We start from the raw sequence: 24,219 nt of genomic DNA, 5'->3' as shown, positions 1-24,219 counted from the left end.
ATTCTAATTCTGTGTTTCAGTTCCATCTCTTCTATCCTCATGGCCATTCCCCTTTCCTTGGCATCTGCCTCTGCCTGACTGATTTCAGATCTTTCTCTTAAGTCTAATTCCCTCATCCTCAGTTCATGCTGTTGGGCTAGGAGCATTTTTCTGAGTTCTGAGGTCAGTTCTCCCGTGCTCTCATCCTGCACTGAGCCAAATTCCTCCTCAGAACCTTGGTCTACCTGTGGGTCTCTTACTTCACCCATTTGTGCCATTTGGCTTCGAGTCAAGGGCATAATCCCCCCTCAAAACAGGCTGCTTTAAAAAGTCAAGCCTCAAAATAAAACGACCACTTTTTTTTTTCTTTTTCCTCAGAACCAGCTTTCTATAGATTGCTGCTGTCCTTCAGCACTACTTGCAACTGTAGCGAGTTAGAGTCTACCCCCCTCTGCTGGGCCTCTCAGCAGGCAGGCTAGATCACTGCTGTTTCAGTTTTGCCTCAGCTTTTTTCCCGCCAAAAACAGGCTGCCTCAGAGCACCCTAATCTAGTCTCCCCAGTTGGCACGTTCTTCTACTAGCGCACCTCCCCGTGAGGTACACCTAGAAGATTACCTACGCGCCTCAGATTGTCCCTGACTAGACCCCCCTTGCTCTGGGCACACTTGCCAAGGCTTTGCTGGACCGCTGGACAACTGGACCAGTCGTATCCCACACGCTGGACACCAATCAATGTGACAAACCCAGACCTACTGGGATCTGCCACACTTAACTAAGCTGCCACCAACCATTCCCTATAGGATGTCACACAGACCAGGGATGGATTTTTAAACAAATAAAAGAACAAGGTTTATTTAAATACAACACACAGGGAAAATAAAATAATCAGGTGAATAAGATTTAGTAACGTGGCTTAGTTTCCCTCATACATGCATACAGTTTGGTTCACACAGAACCCTTAACTTGAAGCACAGACCCTGAACCTATCAGTTCTGGCTAACCATTCAGACACCTGAACCTATCAGGTTGGTACTCTGACACACAGTAGTACCCTGTCTGACACACAGACTCCCACACCAGCTTCTTCTTCCCAGCTGCTGCTTCTTCACATCCCAGCGTCTCCCCACTTCACCACACAGGCTTCACATATATATACAGTACAGCCCCTCCTCCTGATGTCCCGCCTTCCACTCCCCATAGGATGGAACTTTCCCTCCAAACCCATGACAGACAGGTAACATCAGTGCTGTATGTAACAGAGAGAGACTTCCAAACCAATGAAACCCTGTGTTTTGTGTGTGTGTGTGTTGGGGGAGATCTTTTCTGCGCAATCCCCCCCACATTCACACACACACCCCGTGGCCCCCATGCGTGTTTGGGGCAGACGTGGGGGTCGTCCTGGGCTTTCCTGCGAGGAGACCCCCCAACACAAATGGGTGTCAGAGAGAGCGAGACCCGTAGGCAGGGTGGGGAAGGAATGCTCTATGGGGAGGGGGCTGAGATTTCCTCCTAGTGTGGGGCAGGCCTTGGTCTCTTTCCTGTCGAGAGGGGGGGTAAAAAAAGGGGGGAGAAAAGAAGCATCCCTTGATTTCCGTCCTGCCCCGTCTGGTAAAGCTAAGTCCACGGGGGCGGGGGGGGAAGAGGCGAGGGTTGCTGGAAAGGACTCCCTCCCTCCTCCCTTTCCCCCCTGCCCCCCCCCAGCCTGGAAAGGAGGAGATAGAAGGACCTGCAGCATCCCTGGGGGGGAAGAGGGGCTGGGGGGAGGAGAGGTACTAGGCGTGGGGGCAGGGGAGGGGGCCCTATCCAGACTCCCCCATCCTGCAAAGGGGTAACCTCTGCACCCTCTCTCCCCCCCCTCTTGGTGGTCCTTGGACCCTAGAAGGGCCTCTAGATACAGCAGGAAGGGGCGCCTCCTCCCCCCTTGTTTAATTAGCTCATAACTCAAGAACTGACATAATTAAAAAAACACATTCAAAATGCAGGAGGCCCCAAAGTGACCTGAGGAGTGACCAGGGGAGGTCCTGAAGGGCAGGAGGGAAGAAGAAGGGCTGAGAGAGAGCCCCCCCCGAGAGGGAGGGAGGGAGGGAGGAGAGGGTCTCACTTCCTCCCCTTTGGGCCCTTTTCTCGTCCCCAGGAGGTGGAAGAAACGTCCTTCTCCGGGCAGGTCTTTTGCAAGGCCAACAGCTCTGAAGGGTCCGTCCTCAACCGGATGGGGCCTCCCGGCCAGAGGGGAAGAGAGGAAGGGAGAGCTCGCCCTCTGGGTCCCTCCTGTATCCTGTGGGGCGGTTGTGGGTGAAGTCAGTCAGAGGGAAGAGGGCCTGGGGTGGGGTGGGAAAGGGGCAGGTCAGTATGATGATGCCCCTGCAAGCAAGAACGGATCCTGGGGCATGAACGGGGTCCATCTGGGCTCCACAACACCCCCGCCCTCCTCTTGGCATCCTCTTGGGCCACTGGGCAGAAGAGCGCCTGTGGAGACGGATCCTGTGCCGCCACTTTTCATGAGCCAGGAAGTGGAAATGTCATCATCATCATAGTGGCCCTGTCAGAACAGAGGGAGGGAACCCATGGAAATGCACTGTGGGAAGGGGGGAAAACCCTCAGTGGGAGGTCTGGGGGTGCCAATTTAGAGATAGAAAACGGGGGTTGGGAAAGGGGGGGCAGAGACCTTCACAGAGGCAGGGGGTTCCAGTCCGTCAATCTGTCACCCCCAAATCCGTGGCCTGGGGGGAGAAGAGGCCTCTTGTTTACGGTCTCCCGAAGAGGAGGGATCTCTTGAGATGCTGCAGGACAAACTCACCCCACCTACTAAGCCTTGTTGGCTCAGTGGAGATTTGAACCTAGGTCTCCTGACTCCCTGCCCCAGATCTGTTTCCCATCATCTTTTAAGAGCCTCCTGGTCATTTCCTACCCCTAATCCTGTCTGATCTCAACCCTCGGGGCCTCCCTGCTTTTACCTCTGGTGGATTTACCTCCAACCGAATCATGTCCATTCCTGTTGTCTTCTCTCCTTCTAACATTATGCTTATTTTTTCTCTCCTTAGCATTCATTTCCTCTAACCAGTCTTTTAATCTACATTTGTGTTTCCTTTTTAATAAATCCTGAGAAATTCCATTCAGATTTTCCAAAAATTTCACTACAGGTGTTAAGGGAGGAGTTAACGGAGAAATTATAAATTTCCATTTAATACAAATTTGCCAAGCGAGCTTTTCCAACTCTTTTGTACAGCTCTTATTATTTTTCCAAAAATAATCTTCTCTATGTTGCCCTTTAATTTTTGTGTTTTCCAAGTTAAGCCAAATCAGGATATTAGGGGAAGATGTAATATTTGGAATAGATTTTCTTTCTTTGGCTATATAAGTAAATATTATATTAGGAAGACCTAACCATTCCCATTTTTCAGATGGATAACATCTTTTATTTATCCTGGTTCTTTTGTCTTCCTTACAAAAGTTATTCCTAATATTTTGCCATTCTTGTAATTCTACTTCCCTTATCAAGTCTGGTAAAATCCAAAACAGAAAAGTTAATCTTCACCACGATTTTCATTTTACGCAGTACAATTTGACCAATCCTGGATAACCCTATCTTTCTACATTTCTTTAATTTATTTTAACCTCCAGTATCAATATATCATTTTTTTCTTTTTAAAATTCTTGTAAATGTTAAATTGTAATTATTCAATATTTTTCATTATATTGCTATGAAAATTTTCCTTTGTTAGTGCTTTCTCCTCCTTATAACAGTTAAACATTTATGATTTATTCCAGTTTATTTTCAATATCATGAAAAACATAAAGTTAGAGCAGTACGATAGTGGAAGCAATTATCTCGGAAACGTCTTTATGAGGTTTTAATAATTAGTCTAATCAACAAATGTTTCCAAGAAGATGGAATTTCTTCCCCTTCCATTATATGATTGAAGAAGGTTTTGATCTTCGATATTAATATTTTCTCTCCTGTCTTTAAATTATCCAGAATTTATTCTAACTCCTATTCTGGAAGAGGTTGCTCCACTAATTCTCTATCAATAATGAAGTTGGAAGGGGCCCCCGAGGCCATCAAGTCCAACCCTCTGCTCAAGGCAGGAATCCGAAATCCAAGGAGGTCTGCCAGGGGGTTGTCTAAATTCCTCTTGAACGCCTCCAAGGTTGGAGCGCTCACCGCCTCTTGAGGCCACAGGTTCCGTTGCCTGTCGCTTGAGCCCATTGCTGCATGTCCTAAGCTCTGGGTGGATCGGGAACAGATCCTGCCCCTCCTCTGCAGGGCCCTGATTCATATGAATGCTGCCCATTTCATGCAACCACTGCAGACCTTGCAAGCACAGCTCCAAATGGTGATATTGACCATTGTGTGAAACCCCTTCAATCACCAACAATAGTTGGCCTAGTTTCTATCTTTCTGTATCTTCTCCTGCCCACATCTGGTACAATGGTCTCCAGCCATGAGAGCAAATCCTCCAAGATCTTCCTCTTGATGTCCCCTCCCTCCTGGAAGGCCCCTTCTCCTCCAATTCTGGTGATGAGACCACCTGTCTTACAGATCTAGGAGTTGTTATGGCATCTCCTGAGCTCTCTCTCCTTGCCAGTAAATTCTTCATGGTTTTTTCTAGTGTCATTTCTCTCTGTCTCCTGAATTTTAAAACCTATGACTTATTTCCCCACATGGGCCAATTTCAAAGTTGGTTTAAGGAGCTGAAATTGCCTTCTGTATTTTTTCTCTTCTCTCTCTTTAAGTTTTCCATCTCACTTCTTAAATAGTTTACACTGGATACCATACAAGTTTTTCAGATCTTTTATCTTCTCCAGTATTTTATCTTCTTTTTGCCCTTTCTCCTGGTACACAAAGCTCTCTTCTCCTGACTCTGGAGAAGTCTCTATTCCTTTGTCGGCCTCTGGCCTCTAGTCCACTGTACCGTCTTTATGCTTTGTTTCTCCTCTTATGATGTATTATGTACATAATTTTTTGAAAAAATGGCTTTTAAAGCTAAGAACTGTGACTATACAAATACAAAAATGGATAAAAGGATACAAGGGTAAAAATATATATACAGTGGACCCTTGACTTAAAGACGGCTTGACTTACAGATGGCTTGACTTACAGACTTTTTGAGTTACAGACTTCTCTGGCCGCAAAATTTAGATTTGACTTGCAGACTGAGATTTGACTTACAGACCAGAAAAAAACCAAAATGGAAGAAAAACGGCCCATTACGGGATTAATCAGTTTTCAATGCACTGTAGGTCAATGGAGACTTGATTTACAGACTTTTTGACTTGAGAACCGCCTTCCAATACGGATTAAGTTCTCAAGTCAAGACCCCACTGTAAACAACACCAACACACATTCAATACAGGAAGGTACAGCATTTTGAATTCTGCTGGGAAATGGATGAACAGCCTGTGGAGCTGTAACAGTGTGTGTGTGTGTGTGTGTGTGTGTGTGTGTGTGTGTTGTATTCTGGACGAACAGCCTGTGGAGCTGTAACAAGGTGTGTGTGTGTGTGTGTGTGTGTGTGTGTGTGTGTGTGTGTGGTATTCTGGACCCGCTGAAGTTCCCAGACACTTTCCAAAGACAGTCCCAGACAGTCCCAGATATTCGCAACTCCAGAACATGCTCAGAGCAGGGAGGTACAACACTTACAGTTGTAATATTACCAGATGGGAGGGATATAAATCAAATAAATAAATAAATATGTGACTAACGGATGCATCCGCATGGCCAGACCGGACCCCGCCAGGAGGAGGTGCCGCTGGTGCCCTCATGTTAAGGGTGCAAAGGTCCTCCTGGCCACTGCATGAATCCTGGACATCTAGAGTTCAAGACTCATCCAAGAGGACGTTCCAGGCTTTGCACCTGGGTCTCCTTCATTTCGTTTAGTCATTTAGTCGTGTCCGACTCTTCATGACCCCATGGATCAGAGCACGCCAGGCCCTCCTATCTTCCGCTGCCTCCCAGAGTTGGGTCAGATTCATGTTGGTTGCCTCGGTGACACTGTCCAACCATCTCATCCTCTGTCGTCCCCTTCTCCTCTTGCCCTCACACTTTCCCAACATTAAGGTCTTTTCCAGGGAGTCCTCTCTTCTCATGTGATGGCCAAAGTATTGGAGCCTCAGCTTCAGGATCTGTCCCTCCAGTGAGCACTCAGGGTTGATTTCCTTTAGAATTGATAGGTTTGTTCTCCTTGCAGTCCAGGGGACTCTCAAGAGCCTCCTCCAGCACCACAATTCAAAGGCATCAATTCTTCGGCGGTCAGCTTTCTTTATGGTCCAGCTCTCACTTCCATACATCACTACAGGAAAAACCATAGCTTTGACTATTCGGACATTTGTTGGCAAGGTGATATCTCTGCTTTTTAAGATGCTGTCAAGATTTGTCATCGCTTTCCTCCCAAGAAGCAGGCGTCTTTTAATTTCGTGGCTGCTGTCTCCATCTGCAGTGATTATGGAGCCCAAGAAGGTAAAATCTGTCACTGCCTCCATATCTTCTCCTTCGATTTGCCAGGATGTGATGGGGCCAGTGGCCATGATCTTAGTTTTTTTGATGTTGAGTTTAAGACCGGTTTTTGCACTCTCCTCTTTCACCCTCATTACAAGGTTCTTTAGTTCCTCCTCACTTTCTGCCATCAGAGTGGTATCATCTGCATATCGGAGGTTGTTGATATTTCTTCCGGCAATCTTAATTCCATTTTGGGATTCCTCCAGTCCGGCCTTTACCCCTTCATGGATTGCTGCCTTGTCGTGGCGAAGGGGCTTGAGCAACTCAGAGAAGCTATGGGCTATGCCATGCAGGGCCACCCAAGACGGACAGGTCATAGTGGAGAGTTCCGACTAAGCGCAATCCACCTGGAGTACGAACTGGCAATTCCTCTCCAGTATCTTTGCCAAGAATGCCCCATGATCAGAAACAAAAGGGTCTCCTTCATTTTGGCCCAAACGTTGAATAGATTGGGGGAGTGCTGGGAATCTGGGGGAGCTGAGGATTTCCCCTCCCCATGCGGGATCTCACTCTTCTGCCCCCACTTGCCTCACTGGGATGAATTCTCCCCCTCTTTTTTTGAGGAAGACAAAAGCCCCCTCCTCTTCTCTCCCTCCTTATGTTCTGTTTTTTGCAATTCACACCCACACGCCCCACCCACCCCTTTCATTCATTCATTCATTCATTCATTCATTCATTCATTCATTCATTCATTCATTCATTCATTCCTGCTTCAAAGCCTGGCGGGAGGGGAAAAGGGAACCCTAGAGATAGGAAAGGGGGAGGCGGGGCGTTTTGCAACTCTAGGTGCCACCGGACCAGGAAGGATGTTGCCTCTCCCCCTTTCCCTCCCTCTCCTCTCTATGGTTGGCGGAAGAACATTTCTCCCCCCCTCCTTCCTTGTGGGCTTTCCACCTTCAGCACCTGGAAGGCAGTGGGAAGGGGATGGGAGGAGTTATGGGGCTGCAAAATAGGAGGGGGGTTTCCAAACCAAGGAAAGCCTGGGCTTGTCTGTGTGTTGGGGGGGGGAAGAATCTTTTCTGGGCCATCAGGTTTGCAAATCCCCCCAACAAACACCTTGCTCGTAGATCCCTCCCCCACGCAAAGTTGCCCCCACCATGCATGTTCCGGGGGGGGTCGTACTGGGCTTTCCTGCGAGGAGACCCCCTCGTCACACGAATGGGTGTCAGAAGGGAAGGAGGGGGAGTCCCTGGGCTCCAGGAGGGGCTACCAAGGGGGGGACGAGGATTGGGGGTCCTAGACATGGGGGCTTTGGGGGGGGTCGAAGACAGGGGCAGCTGTGGGGGAGGAGGAGGGGCCTGATCTGGGCCATGTGCCTGGGGTGCAGGAGCTTCTCAGACACCCCCAACATATAGAGAGGGAGGTAATGATTATGATGATCCTGATCCCCTGCCCCAGGGAGCCCTCAGGCAGCAGCTGCCTTCTCCGGAGCGTGGCCAGTGGCAGCCCTCCAGCCAGGATCTGGAGAGGAAATCGGAGCCCCTTCCTCTCCGTCTGGGGGGGGGTCACAAACGAGGTGTGATTGTGAGTAAGGTCTCTGGGCCCCTCCCTCCAAAGAGGAGCCCCTGGGAAGCCCCCACTGCCCCTCCTCCAATAACCCGCTAAGAAGAGGCAAGAAAGGGAAACTGGAGTACTTGCCTCCCCTTCTCCTCCTCTCGAGTAGGCTGCAGGAAAAGGAAAGGACAGGAGAAGAGGAGGAGGAGGAAGAGAATAAGCCCCCCCAAGGAGGGTACAGGGGGTGGGGAGGGGGAGGGGGTGGCCTCTTTTGAGGCCCTGGGGAGGGGTCCAGCAAACCATTTGGGGGGGGGGAATCCAGGATCTGGGAAGGGGCTCCTCGAGGCCAGGAGGAGAGGCCAGGAGCCATGAAGGAGAAGGGGTGACACCTTGCCCTCCAGTGACTGACCTGGCTGGAGAAAAAAGCCCAGAGGCCTCCACTTCTCCTCCGAGAATCCAGGCTTCTACTGCCTTTTTCCCCAATTCACCCCCTGTGCAAAACCGAAGATTTCTTAGTTCTCCACGTAAAGAAATGACTAAATGACTAAATAAATGACTAAATGACTAAATAAAAGACTAAATAAAAGACTAAATAAATGACTAAACAAACAAACAAACAAACAAACAAATAAATAGTGGTTTCTGATGTTTTCCTGAAGTATAGGAACCATTAACACTTTTTCTAGAAAAATTATATATTTTATTATTGTTGCTGTTATGTTTCCCTATTGGTTTAAAAGTAAATTGCAACTTGCAACAGCTAGATCGCTCAGAGGTTTTGGGTTGTGGCTGTGGAGCCAGAGATTAGGAATCGGATTTCCCAGTGCTTTCTCAAGCGGTGTTGTGTGTTTGTGGGGTGTGTATGATGTGGGGGTGTCCCCTTCAGGACCCCTCTCTTCCTCTCCACGCCCTCCCCCCGTGTCTCCCCCCTCTTGTCACAATCACAACCACCCCCTCCCTTCGCGGGGGGAGGAGCTCCTCGCTCTAGCTCCAACCGGAAGCGGAAGTGGGGCGCCGGCCTCTCCCTCCCTCCCTGGTCCCAACTCTATGGTCCTTCAAGGAGCGCAGCGTGGCAGAGCGAGGGGGGTTTCCTCGTGAGTTTCCCGCCGGACGACCTGGAAGGAGGTGGGCGATTGGGATATATGGGGGGGAGAGGAGGAAGGATCTATGGGGAGAGGGGGGAGATTTCTCCCCAGTGTGGGGGCAGGTCTTGGCCATCGGGGTCTCCTTCCTATGGGGGTGGGAGGAGGGAAAGATTCAAGGGGGGACTCTTATTCCTTGCCTCCCCGGCATCATCCTCTCCCGGCAAGGCAGCAGTGCCTAATGAGAAAGGGGGGCTTTGTCCTCAGTTCTCCCCCAGGAGACACTATTTTCCTCCCCCCACCTGCCTGGCAAACCTAAACTTGGAGGGGAGGCATTGCACTTGGCCCCCAAGCATGGGAAGGAGGGGATGGAAGGACCTGCAACGTCCCTGGGGGTGAGAAGAGGGGCGAGGTTGTGGTGGAAAGAGGGCAGTGGTGGGATTCAAATAAATTAACAACAGGTTCTATGTCCTAATGGCCATACAATCAATCAATCAATGCATGCCCAGGACAGTGGGATCTGATGAGGGTTTCTTCCACAGTGGTCTCCCTACTGCCTATTATCACAACTACTTCTCACATGATTAAGACATCTGGATAAGTGCATCTGTTTGGGCATACCGCTGCTGTTACCCTCACCGTGGGCATGTGCCAAAAAACACACACACAAACACACACCTCACAGTGGTGCTTAAGGCCAAGTTTGACAGAGAACTGACACATCTCTCCTTCCCTTTACCTCCTATTTCGCCCTATAGCTCATCAGTAAAAATTGCTTCTCTCCCCTTTTCTGCTCCTGAAACGACTGATAGCCCTGTTTGTTATATTTTAAAATATAATAATAACATTTATTTATGGACATGTAAGTAGAAGCATACATCTCAGTCTCACCCTAAGTACAGAAATCATGGTCCCATGGCAATTCCCTAAGAGGAATCCTTGGTTCAAAGCATGCCCCTTGGACACCCCCTTTCTGCCCCCCAAACCCCTACAAGAACCACCCATACCTTTCTCCTTACGGATCCTTGCCAGCCCCATACGAAAGAGAGTAAGGAAGACCCTCTTCCCAGATTTGATTAGATGCAGTTTCACCAAAAACATAGGACTCTCCCCCCTCCACTGTCTTCCCCAAATTTCCACCTTCCATTTTCATCTCCTCTGTCCTCCTCTGCACCTTTTCTCCTTCAGCCCCACACAAATCCTCAGGGAAGAGTCCTAAAATAGAAGCCTTAGTTTTCAGGGAGAGTGTAACCCCATGCAGTGCAGGTTTAATCTCTATTCCCTGGTCCGGGGAAACAAGGAAGGTAGTTGTGTGGGAAGAAGAGAAGGAAGAGGAAGGAGAATCTTGAAGCTTTAAAATACTCGCCCGATCAAGAGAGGTTTGGACCATCTCCCTGCTGAGGAAGGAAGATTCCCGTGACAGTTTGTCCCTTTTATGGACTGAGTTACCAACAGACGTTGGCCATGTTGGCCCTGCAGAAGTTGTTGCTGACAAATCCGTTAATGCTGTTAATCAAATTTCTATTCCAAAGAACTCGATCCCTCCATTTCCCCCCCCCGTCAAAAATCAAGGAACTGTCATACCCTAGTGACAAACCCCGTCGCATCTGCTCTGTGGATCTCTACTTCTACTGCATCACACAAAGGAATTTGACCAGAAATTTAAAACTTTACAAGATTCCTGGTGAAAAGAATGTGAACAACTGCTCTTCCAGGTGTAGGGATTTACCTTACAAAAAATCTACCATGTCCTTTGGCATTACTGAGCATGCACATGCGCAAACACACATGCAATCATGCACATGCGCACACACAAAAATAACTCTTTTTGAAAACCAGAATTAATATTCTAGCCACTTTGGGAAGAAGGAGGTGGACTTTGCAACTTATAGATAGCCCCGTGCAGCAAAAATTGAGCCCAGGGGCAACAGACATTGCTCACCCCTGCTGTACACAGATCTTATATTTCTATTATTCAAGAGAATTATGCTCCTCATAAGAGTTTCCTTAAACTGCTGTTGTGCTACACAAAACTTTAATTTGCTAAAACCCAGTCTTTGTCTAAAATATAGAAAATTAGACACATTTTTCTCCCCACATAACCACATAAGAACCTAAGAGGAGCCCTGCTGGATTAGGCCAAGGGCCCATCTCAGTCCAGCATCCTGGATCTCTTAGTGGCCCCACCAGATGCCTCTGGGAGCACGAGACAACTAGAAACCTCTCTCCTAGTCCCCCTCCCCTGCATCTGGAATTTGGAGGGACCTTTTAAGCCTGGACATCCTCATCATCATGGCTTGTCACCTGTGATGGGCTTTTCCTCCAGGAATCTGTCCAACCCCCTTTTCAAGGCAAGGAGTTCCACAGACTAACCACACACTGGGTCAATAAACATTTTCTTTTGTCTGTTCTCAGTCTCCCAATACTCCATTGGAGTGGAGGTCCCCTGGTTCTGGTATTGCCTGAGAGGGAAAAGAGCTTCCCTCTATCCACTTTATCCATCCCCTGCAGAATTTGATACCTCTCCATCACATCCCCCCCTCAGGTGCCTTTCCTCTAGACTCAAGAGCCCCACAAACTGTAGCCTTTGCTCCTCAGCGAGGTGCCCCAGCGCAGTCATCGTTCGAGTCGCTCTCTTCTGCACCTTTTCCACCTATAGGCTTTTGCACTCTGTTTTCTTGACTTCCATCCCACTAGAACATCTGCAAACAATACTGCAAATCCTGAAATTGACTTTCTGTCTGTTACATCACCTGCCCAATCACTGTCCACAAAAGCATTTAACTTTAATTCATTTGAAGGTTTTATAACTAGACATTTGTCAAGTGTTCCTTTTAGATACCTGAATACTCTTTTTACTCCTTGCCAATGGTTTTGTGTGGGTTTTGATACATGTCTACTCAGGATATTTACCACAGCAGCAATACAGTGGTGCCCCGGAAACATCGCTAAACGGAACAAAAAAAACACAAACCCATAGAAATGCGTTAAACCCTGTTTAATGCGTTCTTATGGGGCAAAAACTCACAGTTCAGCAAAGATCCTCCATAGGGGTGGACATTTTCGGTGCCTCTTATGCGAGGAATCCGCTCAGAAAACAGCGGTCGGCCATTTTGAAACCGCCGATCAGCTGTTAAAAAAGCATTGCTTTGTCATGAATGGTTCCCCAAGCAGGGAACCGATCATGGCAAAGCACTGCCAGCCAGCCAGCCCGGGAGACACCGGGCGTCCTTAGGTGGTGGGCGAGTGAGGGCTCGGAGGCAGCCGCCTGGGGTGGGAAGGGGCGGGCCATCACCCAGCGCGCACGCGCTCACCAGCCAGCCAGCCAGCCCAGGAGACACCGGGCGTCCTTGGGCGGCAGGTGAGCCAGGGCTCCGGAGGAGAGCACCCCCCACCCCCGTCGCCGCTGCAGATGCTGGGAGGAGAGCAGCCGGGGCTTGCTCTTCCTCCCAGCTCCCCCCCACCCCAGTTGTCACCACCACCAAGCGCAAAGGCAGACCTCCCACCCACCCCTGTGGAGACACACCCCTCATCCCGTCTCCACCGCTGCCGCTGAGAGGAGGGCCGTCGGAACACCCGGGCTTTGCCCTGATTCCCGGCTCTCCCCCAGACAACCCCTCACCTCTGTCTCTGCCGCCGCTGCCAGGAGGTTGGCCGCCGGAAACACCTGGGCTTTGCCCTGCCTCCCAGCTCTCCCCCAGCCACCCCCTCACCCCTGTTGCCGCTGCCGCTGCCGGGAGGAGGGCCGGGAACACCTGCCTCTGCAGGTCAGCTGGGGGAAGGTATGGGGGAAAATCGCAAAGAGAACATCGCAATGCGATTGCAAAAGCGATCACAAAATCTTCATCGGTATGCGATGAGTGAGGCACCACTGTTTCTGGTCTAGTCCAATTGGCTAGGTACATCAGACTTCCTATTGCTGACTGGTATATCTCCTGATTTTCAAATTATTTTCAGTTTCTGACTTTTGAAAGTCCACTGTCATTGGAGTTTTTGCACTTTTACATTCTTGCATGTTATACTTTGTCAACATTTGTTCTATTTTCAACTTTGACTTAACACTTATCCTTTTTCTTGTTTCTGGATTTGCACCCCCAATTAACTTTGTATTGGGCCTAGGTTCTTCAATTTGAATTCCTTTTTCAATTTCTTTAGACATAACACAAATGTCATCTACATAAGCCAGCAAAATGTTTAGTTCTTTTCCATATTCTTTAACATACAAACATGGATCTGCCAAACTATTCCTGTATTTCAATTTCTCCAAAGCTGTATGTAGACACTGATTCCAATTTCTCGCTGACTGTCGTAGGCCATAAGTTGCTTTGTTTAATTTGTACACCATTCCTGGTTTGGAGTTTTCAAAATCAGGTGCCTGAGCCATGTATTTCAGTTTTCACTGTGGGCGAAAAAACTTCATCGTAATGTACGTTTTTCTTCTGTGTGTACCGCTGAACCACCAATCTTGCTTTGTACCTGTAATTTCCATTGTTTTGCAATTTTCTCTTGTAAACCCACTTACTACCTATTACCTTTTGCCCTGGTGGCAACCTTGTTTCAGTGAACCTCTCGTGTTCATCCATTGACTTCAGTTCATCTTTCATGGCCTCTTCCCATTTCTTTCTTTCTATTTCAGGAAGAAGCATCACCTCCTCAAAATTCTTGGACTCTTGGTATATGTGACACACTCTTATTTCTCCCACACCAAACCTTTCTGGAGGGATTCCCTTATTAGCCCTTTCTGACCTTCTTGGGATTTGTCTTTCTTCCTTAACTACAGGCTCACTTTCTGCCTGACAACACTCTCCATCATCCTCTTCTTCTGAGGTGCTGTGACTGGTGCTTTCTTCAGCCTCTTCCTTTGGCTCTACCTGATTTCTCTGACTTTTCTGTCTTTATGTGAAGGGAATGTACACTTGAGAGTTTGCATGCACCTTATCCCAGTTCTCATGTTCACAAAAATTTGCAGATCTGGAAATTACTACATTGTTGTTTCCATCCAGGAAACAATATGCCTTTGACCCTCTTTCATAGCCCCCAAACCTCATTTTCTTTGCTTTTGGTTTTCCATTTCTTCCGGTTTCCTTCAGTACATGTACCCAAGTACTACAACCAAAAAATCTCATATGCTGTATGGAAGTCTCCCTCCCATAGAGCATATAGTATGGGGTTTGCTCTATAGCAGAAGAGTAAATTCTGTTAATATAGCAAGAAGTAACCACAGCTCCTCCCCATTAGGCGTGGCTCATACCAGCATCAGCTAGTAGAGCATCCTTCATTGTCTGTCGGACTCCATTCCTACGCTCTGCAACCCCAATTTGAAAAGGAGAATATGGGCTGGTCTTCCTATGAAAAATCCCATTGTTTCTCAGCCAAGTTTGAAACGTTTCTGACATAAATTCAGACCCTCTGTCTTTCTGAATTTGTGCCACTTTTTTAATCAAAACACTTTTCCACATAGGCTAACCAATTTCTGAAATGATTGAACACTTCTGATTTGTTTTTCATCAAGTAGCAAAAAGAGTACCTTATATAGTCATCTACAATGACTAGCACATATTTTGCTCTACCCATAGATGGCACAAAAGGTCCAATTGTGTTTGCATGAACCAGCTGAAATGCCCTCTGTGTTTGATTAGTAGGTTCCCTTGGCTTTGGACTGATTTTCGATTTTGCATATTTACAAATATTACAGTCCAGGTAGTTTTTACATGATTTTACTTTCACACCCTTAGCAAAACTTTCCATTTTCTGTACCACTCTGAAATTTGCATGCTCCAGCCTTCTACGCAACAGGTGGGCACATTGATTATGAAAGGGTATGTTCCTAATCATATTCTGTGCCACTTTGTTCTCTTTTAGTGCATATAAATTGTTTTCTAGTTTTGCTGTGGCACAAACCTCATTTTCTTTCTTAATTGTACAGGTGCTGTCAGCAAACATCACTGTATAGCCTTCTTTATCAAGCTTAGAGACACTAAGTATGTTACAGTCCAGTTTTGGAACTAGCAGAACATTTTTAAGCTGTTCTCTCAAACCTGGTATAAATATCGTCCCTTCTCCAGCCACAGGAGATCTTTCTCCATTTGCCAAGGTCACAAAGCTGTGTTCTGAAGCTTCTAGAAAAGAAAACAACTTCCTATCATTAGTTAAATGGCAAACAGCTCCGCTGTCCAGAATCCAGGTGGTGACCTTGGTCTTATCAGCAGCTGCCTGCACAAGAAAAATACTCCCTTTTTTCTCATTTTTATTTCTCCTGCTGGAGGCTTGTGAACAATCCTGCTGAAGATGCCTCTGAGAGTTACAGATGAAGCAACGTTTCACTGCAAATGCTTTGTTTTCTTGCTCTCCCCTCCTGGAAACAGTTCTCCTTCACTGTGGGCTGTCATGTTTGCTGTGGGCTGTCATGTTTTCTCTGATGTGGGCTGTCATGTCTCATTTTATCTTCTAACCTTTCACTTCATTTTCTTGACTCCTCAAGAAACCTGCTCGTGATATACCGAAGAGTTAAATCTCTTTCTGGCATAGATTCAAGGCTTGTGACTAGCACGTCATAACTCTCCGGAAGACTGCTCAAAATAATATATGCCTTATGCGACTCTGTAAATTCCATGTTTCTCTGTTGGAGCTCATTAAACAGGTTCCTCATCTTTTGTAAGTTATGGGACATGCTTTCACCTTCTTCTAGTTTAGCTTTATACAGCTTTCTGGTTAAGGATACTTTACTCCCTGCTGAATCACGAACATAAATTCATTTCAGCGTGTCCCAACATTCTTTAGCTGAAATCAGTCCACTTACATGAGTCAGTTGGCTGTCTTCCAGGCAAAGAATTATTGTAGACAAAGCCTTTTCATTTTTCCTTTGTTCCTCCTTACCTAGGACAGCAGGGAGATTGTTTACTATTTGCCACAATTCCTCCCTTCTCAAAAACAGCTCAGCTTTCACTGACCATGTCTGGTAATTATTTTCATTCAGTCTGGTTACAGGAAAACCTCCCATACTGCCAAATGCCTGCATGCTGCTTTTCTGTTGGTCCTCCATTTTTCTTCCCCTGCTGGGCTCTAAATGGCAGAACTCTCACTTCCCTGGACTCCTTATTGCCTCTCTGGTACCCACTGGTACTCACCGGCTTCCTTGATGCAATGCAGGTATCGCAGGTTGCAGCGCTGGGCCCATAACTTTCTGTTGATGAAAAATGGTGTTTTAGCTGACTAATTCGCAGTCCAGGCAGTTCCAGAAATAACTCACGCACAGTCCAGCAGCATTTCCTTCAGCAACCTAGAGTGGTTGAATAAGACCAGATAGGCGGGATAGAAATCAAATAAATAAATAAATAAATAAATAAATAAATAAATAAATAAATAAATAAATAAATAAATAAATAAATAAATAAATAAACGTGTATTTACAGCATTCTGGCAGCATAACATGTAGAAGTGATCTTCAAGCAGGAAGATACAACTGACTGTACAACTCACACCTATATACATATACAGGAACAATCAGATTATAGGTTGCATCTTCCCTGGGTTGCATCAGCACTGCTGAGTCATCCTGACTCAGTTTTAACACACCTGATCATTATGGCTTCTCATTAATACACTTTATTCTGCTCAGGCCTGTAATTTTCCTTGACACCACCCTCTGCATCAGCCCCAGTAGGTAGAAGAGACATCCCTCTCCAGGCAGGTCTTTTGCAAGGTCAATGGCTCTGAAGGGTTTTGAACCCACTGAAGTTTTGAAACACTTTCCAGAATCCACCCTCCCTAGAATGCATGACAGTAATCCAGCTGGGTTGTAACTAAGGCAAACATTAGCTGATGTGGCCAGATATCCAACCCCTCCAGGAACAAGTCCAGCTGGCGCACCTGTTTGTGCAGAGGCCATCCTGGTGTCCACCAAACTAAATTCTGTGACTGGTTAGTCAGGCCCTTGTACCTGATGTGGCTGGTATGCCTCAATCCAGTCCTCCTTGTGGGACCCTCACAGAGGAGAGGAAATGCATCAACCCCCCCCCCCAAAAAATTAGCACTTGGTAGGGACCTATGGGAAAGAATTTATCTTAAGAATTTATCTGCTGAAGCCTTCCTTCCCCCATGCAGACCAAGGCATTTCAGCTCAATTAAACCTTCATGAGCCTCCTCTGTGAGATCAGTGGGTCGAACGTGGGGAGAACCTCCATGTTTTGATGTAAAACACTTAAAACACAGTTGTTTACATTTGAAATATCTAATGACCATAAACCACATACCTTAGCTGATCTACTGGGTGAGAGTGATAAACTGGGTACACAGATAGCATGTAGAGTTGTATAGAAGCCTTTGAGAATTCCTTTGTCATGTCAGTAAGGTACAAAGTCAGAAAACGGATAGGGTAAGTAACCATTGCAGCTGGAGAGAACAAGACTAAACAAGTTAAAAGATCACAGGAGCACTCCCATATCCACGGGATTAAGTATCTGTTGAGTCACTTACCACGAGCTTCTGCTGTCTTGGAGTTCCATGATGTCCATCAGGGAATTAGGATTCAGTCCAAGTATCAAAGAGTTTAGCTTGGAAAAGGGTGTCAAATTCTGACGGAAATCCAGAGTTCAGCAGAGGGTACAAAGAAGGAAGGAAGGAAGGAAGGAAGGAAGGAAGGAAGGAAGGAAGGAAGGAAGGAAGGAAGGAAGGAAGGAAGGAAGGAAGGAAGGAAGGAAGGAAGGAAGGAAGGAAGGAAGGAAGGAAGGAAGGAAGGAAGGAAGGAAGGAAGGAAGGAAGGAAGGAAGGAAGGAAGGAAGGAAGGACCCTTGGGGATGAGGAAACTTGGTATAATCTCCAATGTCTTCCATTTCTTTTCTGGCCTAGCAATAAGATTCCTTTCTTCCTTTTGTCTCCGAAACAGGGGAGAGACCAAAACGGGAGAAACCATATAAATGATTGGAATGTGGAAAGAGTGGACACTTAAATTCACACCAGAGGATCCACACTGGCCAGTAACCATACAAATGTGTTGAATGAGGCAAGAGCTTCAGTGTCAGTGGATCATCTAGAAACCATCAAAGAATCCATACAGGGGAGAAACCAATTAAGTGCATGGAGTGTGGAAAGAGCTTCAATCAGAGCAATAGTTTTAATTTACATCAAAGGATCCACACAGGGGAGAAACCCTTTATGTGTGAGGAATGTGGGAAGAGCTTCATTCAGAAGGGTTACCTGAATACACATAAAAGAATCCACACAGGGGAGAAACCCTTTATGTGTGAGGAATGTGGGAAAAGCTTCAGTCAGAAGGGTTACCTGAATACACATAAAAGAATCCACACAGGGGAGAAACCCTTTACATGCGAGGAATGTGAGAAAAGCTTCAGTTTCAGCAGTAGCCTCAGTTCACATCAAAGGATCCACACTGCGGAGAAACCATATAAATGCATGGAATGTGGAAAGAGTTTCAGCAACAGAAGATCATATAGAGACCATCAAAGAATCCATACAGGGGAGAAACCATTTAAGTGCATGGAATGTGGAAAGAGCTTCAATCGGAGCTATAGTTTTAATTTACATCTAAGGACTCACACTGGGGAGAAACCCTTTAAATGCCTGGAATGTGGGATGAGCTTCTGTCAGAGTGGAGGTCTACGTGCCCACCAAAGGATCCACACAGGGGAGAAACCCTTTACGTGTGAGGAATGTGGGAAGAGCTTCAGTCAGAGGGATTACCTGAATACACATAAAAGAAACCACACTGGAGAGAAACCATATAAATGCATGGAATGTGGAAAGAGTTTCCGCGACAGAGGATCATACAGAGACCATCAAAGAATCCATACAGGGGAGAAACCATTTAAGTGCATGGAATGTGGAAAGAGCTTCAATAAGAGCAGTCATTTTAATTTACATCAAAGGACTCACACTGGGGAGAAGCCCTTTAAATGCCTAGAATGTGGGACGAGCTTCTGTCAGAGTGGAGGTCTACGTGCACACCAAAGGATCCACACAGGGGAGAAACCCTTTACGTGTGAGGAATGTGGGAAGAGCTTCAGTGAGAGCAGTCACTTGAGTAGACATCAAAGAATCCACACTGGGGAGAAACCCTTTAAATGCCTAGAATGTGGGACGAGCTTCCGTCAGAGTGGAGGTCTACGAATACATCAAAGGATCCACACAGGAGAGAAACCGTTTAGGTGCATGGAATGTGGAAAGAGCTTCTGCCGGAGTGACGGTCTACATTCACATCAAAGGACCCACACCAAGTGAGAAGCCTCATAAATGCATGGAACATGGGAAGACCTTCAGCTGCCTTGAACTGCTGGGCTTCTCTGTTATGAAATAACAAACATGCTTATTCATTTATGTCCATGTGCAGTAAGGAAGGTCATGAGAGTGGGGAGGGTCCTTTCCTGAGAAGCATTGCTTTTGGCCTCCTTGGCGTAACCCATGTAGAACAGCCCAATCGTAGAATCCAGAAGCTATATCACCTCACTACTTTTGGTGGGGGGAAGGGTGGTAGGTAGAGGAGGCGGGGAGAGGGAGGGAAGGGGACAAAATTGGGGGAGATTATAGAGAAAATCCTGTTTTATAAGGTTACAGTATGAGTACTTAATATTTTTCTCATGAAAAGGATATTAGTAGTATACATAGATGTTTTAGGAAAATGTTACGTCGTTCAATATAAAGTAGGACCCTCGCATCAGTGGGATTGTTATCCACCGTTTCACTTATCTGCTGTCAGGAAATATTAAAACTATTAAAAGAAAACTCCCTGAAATACCAAGCACGTTAGAAAAGTTGTTGATGTAAAATATGACAATGTACATTCACATCAAAGGACCCACACCAAGTGAGAAGCCTCATAATGTATGGAACATGGGAAGACCTTCAGCTGCCTTGAAGTGCCGGGCTTTCCGGTTATGAAATAACAAACATTTATATCCATGTGCAGTAAGGAAGGTCATGAGAGTGGGAAGGGTCCTTTCCTGAGAAGCATTGCTTTTCGCCTCCCCGGCATAACCCACATGGAACAGCCAAGCTGTAGGAGCCAGAGGCTTGGTCACCTCACTGCTTTTGGTGGGGGAGGAGGGAAAGGAGGTTGGCAAGGGAAGCGGGGATGGGTGGTAGGTAGAGGAGGAAGAGGGAGGGAATGGGGCAAAGTTGGGGGAGATGATACAGAAAATTCTGTTTTATAAGGTTCCAGTATGAGTGCTTTATATTCTCTTAATATTTTTCACATAAATAGAATATTAATAGTATAGATAGTTGTTTGGAGAAAAATTTTATATTGTTCAATATAAAGCAGGACCCTCGTATCAGCGGGATTGTTATCCACTGTTTCACTTATTTGCCCTCTGAAATTATTAAAAATATTAAAAGAAAAATCCCTGAAATACCGTATATGCCGGCGTACAAGATGACTTTTGGGCCCCCCAAAACATGCCTCCAAGTGGGGGACCTGTCTTGTACGCCGGGTGCCAGGAAGGAGCCACCGCTGCCGCCGAGAGAGTGATGCGGGGCCGCGCTGGCCGGGGAGGAACGCAGGCGGGCAGGCAGGCAGATGGAGAGAGGGAAACAGCACTCGCTCCCTCACCTGTCACCTTTCCCTCTTCCTCCTCTTTGGCCTCCTGCCACCACCACCCCAAGCCTCTTCCCAGCGCCGCATTTTGGGGGGTCGTCTAATACGGCCCGTCGCCTAGTACGGCGGCATATCCGGTACCTCTTTCTATGATGCCATGATCAGAACTGGCCACTGGAAGGGAATCCTTCCAAATATAAACCAAGCATTTTAGAAAAGTTGTTGATATAAAATATGATTTGTGCTGCCTTTCTCCTTAAAAAGGACTCAGCGTGTCTTACATTATTTTAAAAATGTATTTAAAGCTAAGAACTGTGAGTATACAATACAAAAAAGGATAAAAGGATTACAAGGGAAAAAAATATAAACAACACCAGAACACATTCAAAGCAGGAAGGTACAGCATTTTGAATTCTGCCGGGAAATGGATGAATAGCCTCTGGAGCCATAACAGGGTTTCTGTGGTTGTTTTGTTTGTTGCATTCTGCACCTGCAGAAGTTTCCGGACACTTTCCAGAGGAAGCTCCACATAGAGTGCAACACCAGAACACACTCAGAGCAGGGTGGTACAACACTTTAAATCCATATGCGCTGCTATAACAAAGATGGCATTAGACTCATTCTGCCTGGATGTGACTAAGGCATGTGTCTACGTGGCCAAACGGGACCCCGCCAGGAGGAGGCGACGCTGGTGCCCTCGTTTTAAGGGTGCAAAGGCACTCCTGGCCACTGCAGAATCCTGGACATCCGGACTTTGAGACTCATCCAAGAGGAGGTCCCAGGCTTCACACCTCGGTTGTCATCAGGATTGTAAAAAAAAGCCTCTTCCATTTTGAATAGATTTGCAACAAATTCTATCCACATAGATCACGAGGTCTTTGCCAGGCAAACCAAGGTCAGGTGCAATTGAAAGGTTGATAAATCTTCTATATAGAGTGGCTATAAAAGAAACCAGAAAGGGCAGCAAGCTCACTGGATGCCTTTGACCTCCTGGAAAGGGTGAACAGGGGAGGCACATTTATTAGGGTTCCAAGAAACCTGATACGAAAGGGCCTGATGCCACCATATTAATTGTCACACTGGACTAAATATCAACTAACCCAAATCTTAACTGTTGTGTATCTGGGGTCCTTTAGCAGAACAGAAAGAAAACAAGGCAATGTCTACTCGAGATCTTTGCTACTCCAAGTTTTACATTATGACACAACAATAATCATGCCATATATGTTCCATTGGAAGAGATGCAGGGTTTCTACAAGCAAAATCAAAAGATGGGGGGGCCCAAACAAGATATTAGAAGTCTGAAACAGGCCCTTGGATCAACACCACATTTGGCACGGAGGGAGCAGGAAGTCTGCTCATGCGCTGGGCCTGTCATGCTCGCGGTCCTCTAAAGCAGTGGTGCCCATCATTTTTCAGACTGGTTCCAGGGTGGGGGCTCTATTTGCGGACCGGTTGGGGTGGGGCACCCCTGCACTCATGGGTGGGCGTGTCAGAGGGGCATGTTGTGCCTGTCCCCCAAGAGTACCCCCTCCATTCCCCATCCCCCCTGCAACCCACACTGCCAAGTCAATGCTCATCTCTTCCCCCCTCCTCCTGACCCCCGCCTGCGACACAACAAAACTCCCCAAGGAACAAAAAGGGACAAATGGACACTCAATCACCCTCCGTCACCCTACCCCCATGAGCGCTGGAAGAACCTGCTGGGTCTCCAACACCCTCCACCTCCCCGCCACCAGAGAAAAGAGGAGCCCAATGCACAAGAGACACCCCAGCGCCACCTCCACCACCAGGCGCAACACTCTGCTCCACCCCCACCTCCTCCACCCATCGCAGCACCAAATGACAAAGGACCCTCCATGCACCCCACCAACCAAAACCACCACTTCCTCTGGCCTCCAGGTAGAGCGACAGAGAAAGGGACAGAACACAGACTCCCCCCCAAAAAAGAGCTGCAAACACGAGCCTCAGAAAAGGAGGAAAAAAGAGGGAGGAAGGCGAGGGGGGAGCACCCGACAAGCAGTACATCCCTAACCCACACACAATCCACATAATCCATCCCCCACAACCCTCCAACCCCACCCCACAGAAACACTGGATGGGAGAAGACTGCCCAAAAGCAAATCCTACCGAAAAAGGGGGGTGAAGGCAGCCTGGCCCACCCCCCTCCAATCCCAAACCAATCCTCTCTCCCTCCCTCCCTCCCTCCCTCCCTCCCCACAAACACCATAAACTCCTCAGTGCTGTGCTGCAACTGCTCTCTCCCTCCCTGCACCCCCTACCCCACCAGTGTCCCCAAAAACAATTCTCCCTGAAAGCAAAGAAACAGTCACCCCAGTGCCCCATGTGCCCCGACTCCCCCACCACCCCACTTCTGCCGCTGTCCCCGTCTAGCGCCTCCACACCCAAAAAGCAATGCGCTCACCCAAAAACTGAAACACCAAAGAAGCCCCCCCCTGCTCCACCCCAACACCTTTCCTTCAAAAAGAGGCCATGGCCCACCCACCCCCTGAATCTCTCCCCTCGCCCACCCACTCACAAATAAACAATTAAAAAGCCACCATCTGCCTCGGGATGAAGAGCAGGGAGGGGAAAACACACACACACCACACACACACACGAGATCATCTCCCCAGAAAAAAGCAAACGCACACAGCCTCCACACATTCCGGCAACGAACACACAAAGGAGAAAGCACCCGGCACCCGGTGCCAATTTCCCCTCCACAGCCTCCTCTCTCACCCGCATGGGTGGACTTCTCTTTGGCGAAGCTGATTAATAAGGAAAGCTTCCTTTCCACTTGGCTTTGGAGGACAGGAGTTTTACTTGAAAGGAAAATCCCACCCATTCAGGTGAGAGAGGAGGCCACAGAGAAACGACATCTCTCCGAGGAGGGAAACCGACGCCAAACACCAAGTGCCCCCTCCCCTCCACGTGCCCACTGCCAGAATGCGCAGAAGCTATACAGCTCCCCCTGCAGAGATGATCCCCCCACGCCCGTTTGTGTGTGTGTGTATCTGTCTGCATGCCCCTCCCCATCCCCATCCCAAAGCAGACGGCAGCTTCCCCATCATTTCTCTATCTGTGAGAAGGCAAGCAGGAAGTGAGAGGAGAAAGACCCGAGGAGTGGGCAAGACGGCTGCTCCCCAGGTGACAACCTCCCTTCAAAAAAAAGAGGATGGAACAAAAGGTCCTCCTCGGGGAGGGGCAGCCTCCAAGCGAGCGCCTGGCTCTCCATGTGAAAAAAAGCTGGGTGAAAAGGGCAGCAGCCAGGGCAGTGAAGGGGCAGAGGAACCAGGACGCATGGGGGGGACCGAGGTGGCCATTTCTTTCTCTGCCCTGAGGGAGAACTGCACCCAGGGCACCGGTGGGGTGAAAGGCAAGAAAGAAGGGGGGAAGCCACCACAGCTCAACACTGAGGAAGAATCCCCAACACTCCCAAGGAGGGAGGGGGAGTGGACCAGACCAAGAGTGGAAGGGCTGGGCTGGGCCCACTGCTCCCATCCCCCCCTCTCCTCAATGGGACCTGCCCTCAAACAGTCTCCTCCCGTCCAGCACCTCCACAGAAAGGGGTGGGAGATAGATCACACAAACAATGTGTGGGTGGGGATGCGCTGCCC

The 24,219-nt window shown here is 47.8% G+C and overlaps 1 protein-coding gene across 2 annotated transcripts in view; it reads left to right on the top strand.

The window, feature by feature from the left end:
- The window catches only part of LOC110070298 (uncharacterized), a 28,778-nt gene extending 8,974 nt beyond the window's left edge, over positions 1-19,804 (top strand). Inside the window, exons 1-2 of one of the 2 annotated variants that reach the window (XM_072987864.2) lie at positions 8,979-9,094; positions 17,936-19,804. In XM_072987864.2, coding sequence (XP_072843965.2) covers positions 18,127-19,287 — 1,161 coding nt within the window. In that variant the 5' untranslated portion in view covers positions 8,979-9,094; positions 17,936-18,126 and the 3' untranslated portion in view covers positions 19,288-19,804. Of the gene's footprint in view, positions 1-8,978; positions 9,095-17,935 lie in introns of those variants that run through there. The other variant, XM_078387912.1, reaches the window with a different exon arrangement.
- Positions 19,805-24,219: the final 4,415 nt, after the last annotated feature.

The sequence above is a fragment of the Pogona vitticeps genome, chromosome 2 (assembly GCF_051106095.1).
Source record: "Pogona vitticeps strain Pit_001003342236 chromosome 2, PviZW2.1, whole genome shotgun sequence".
NCBI classification, from domain to species: domain Eukaryota; kingdom Metazoa; phylum Chordata; class Lepidosauria; order Squamata; family Agamidae; genus Pogona; species Pogona vitticeps.
Note: the sequence above shows the minus strand (reverse complement) of the source record. Positions and strands in the feature narration are given on the sequence as shown.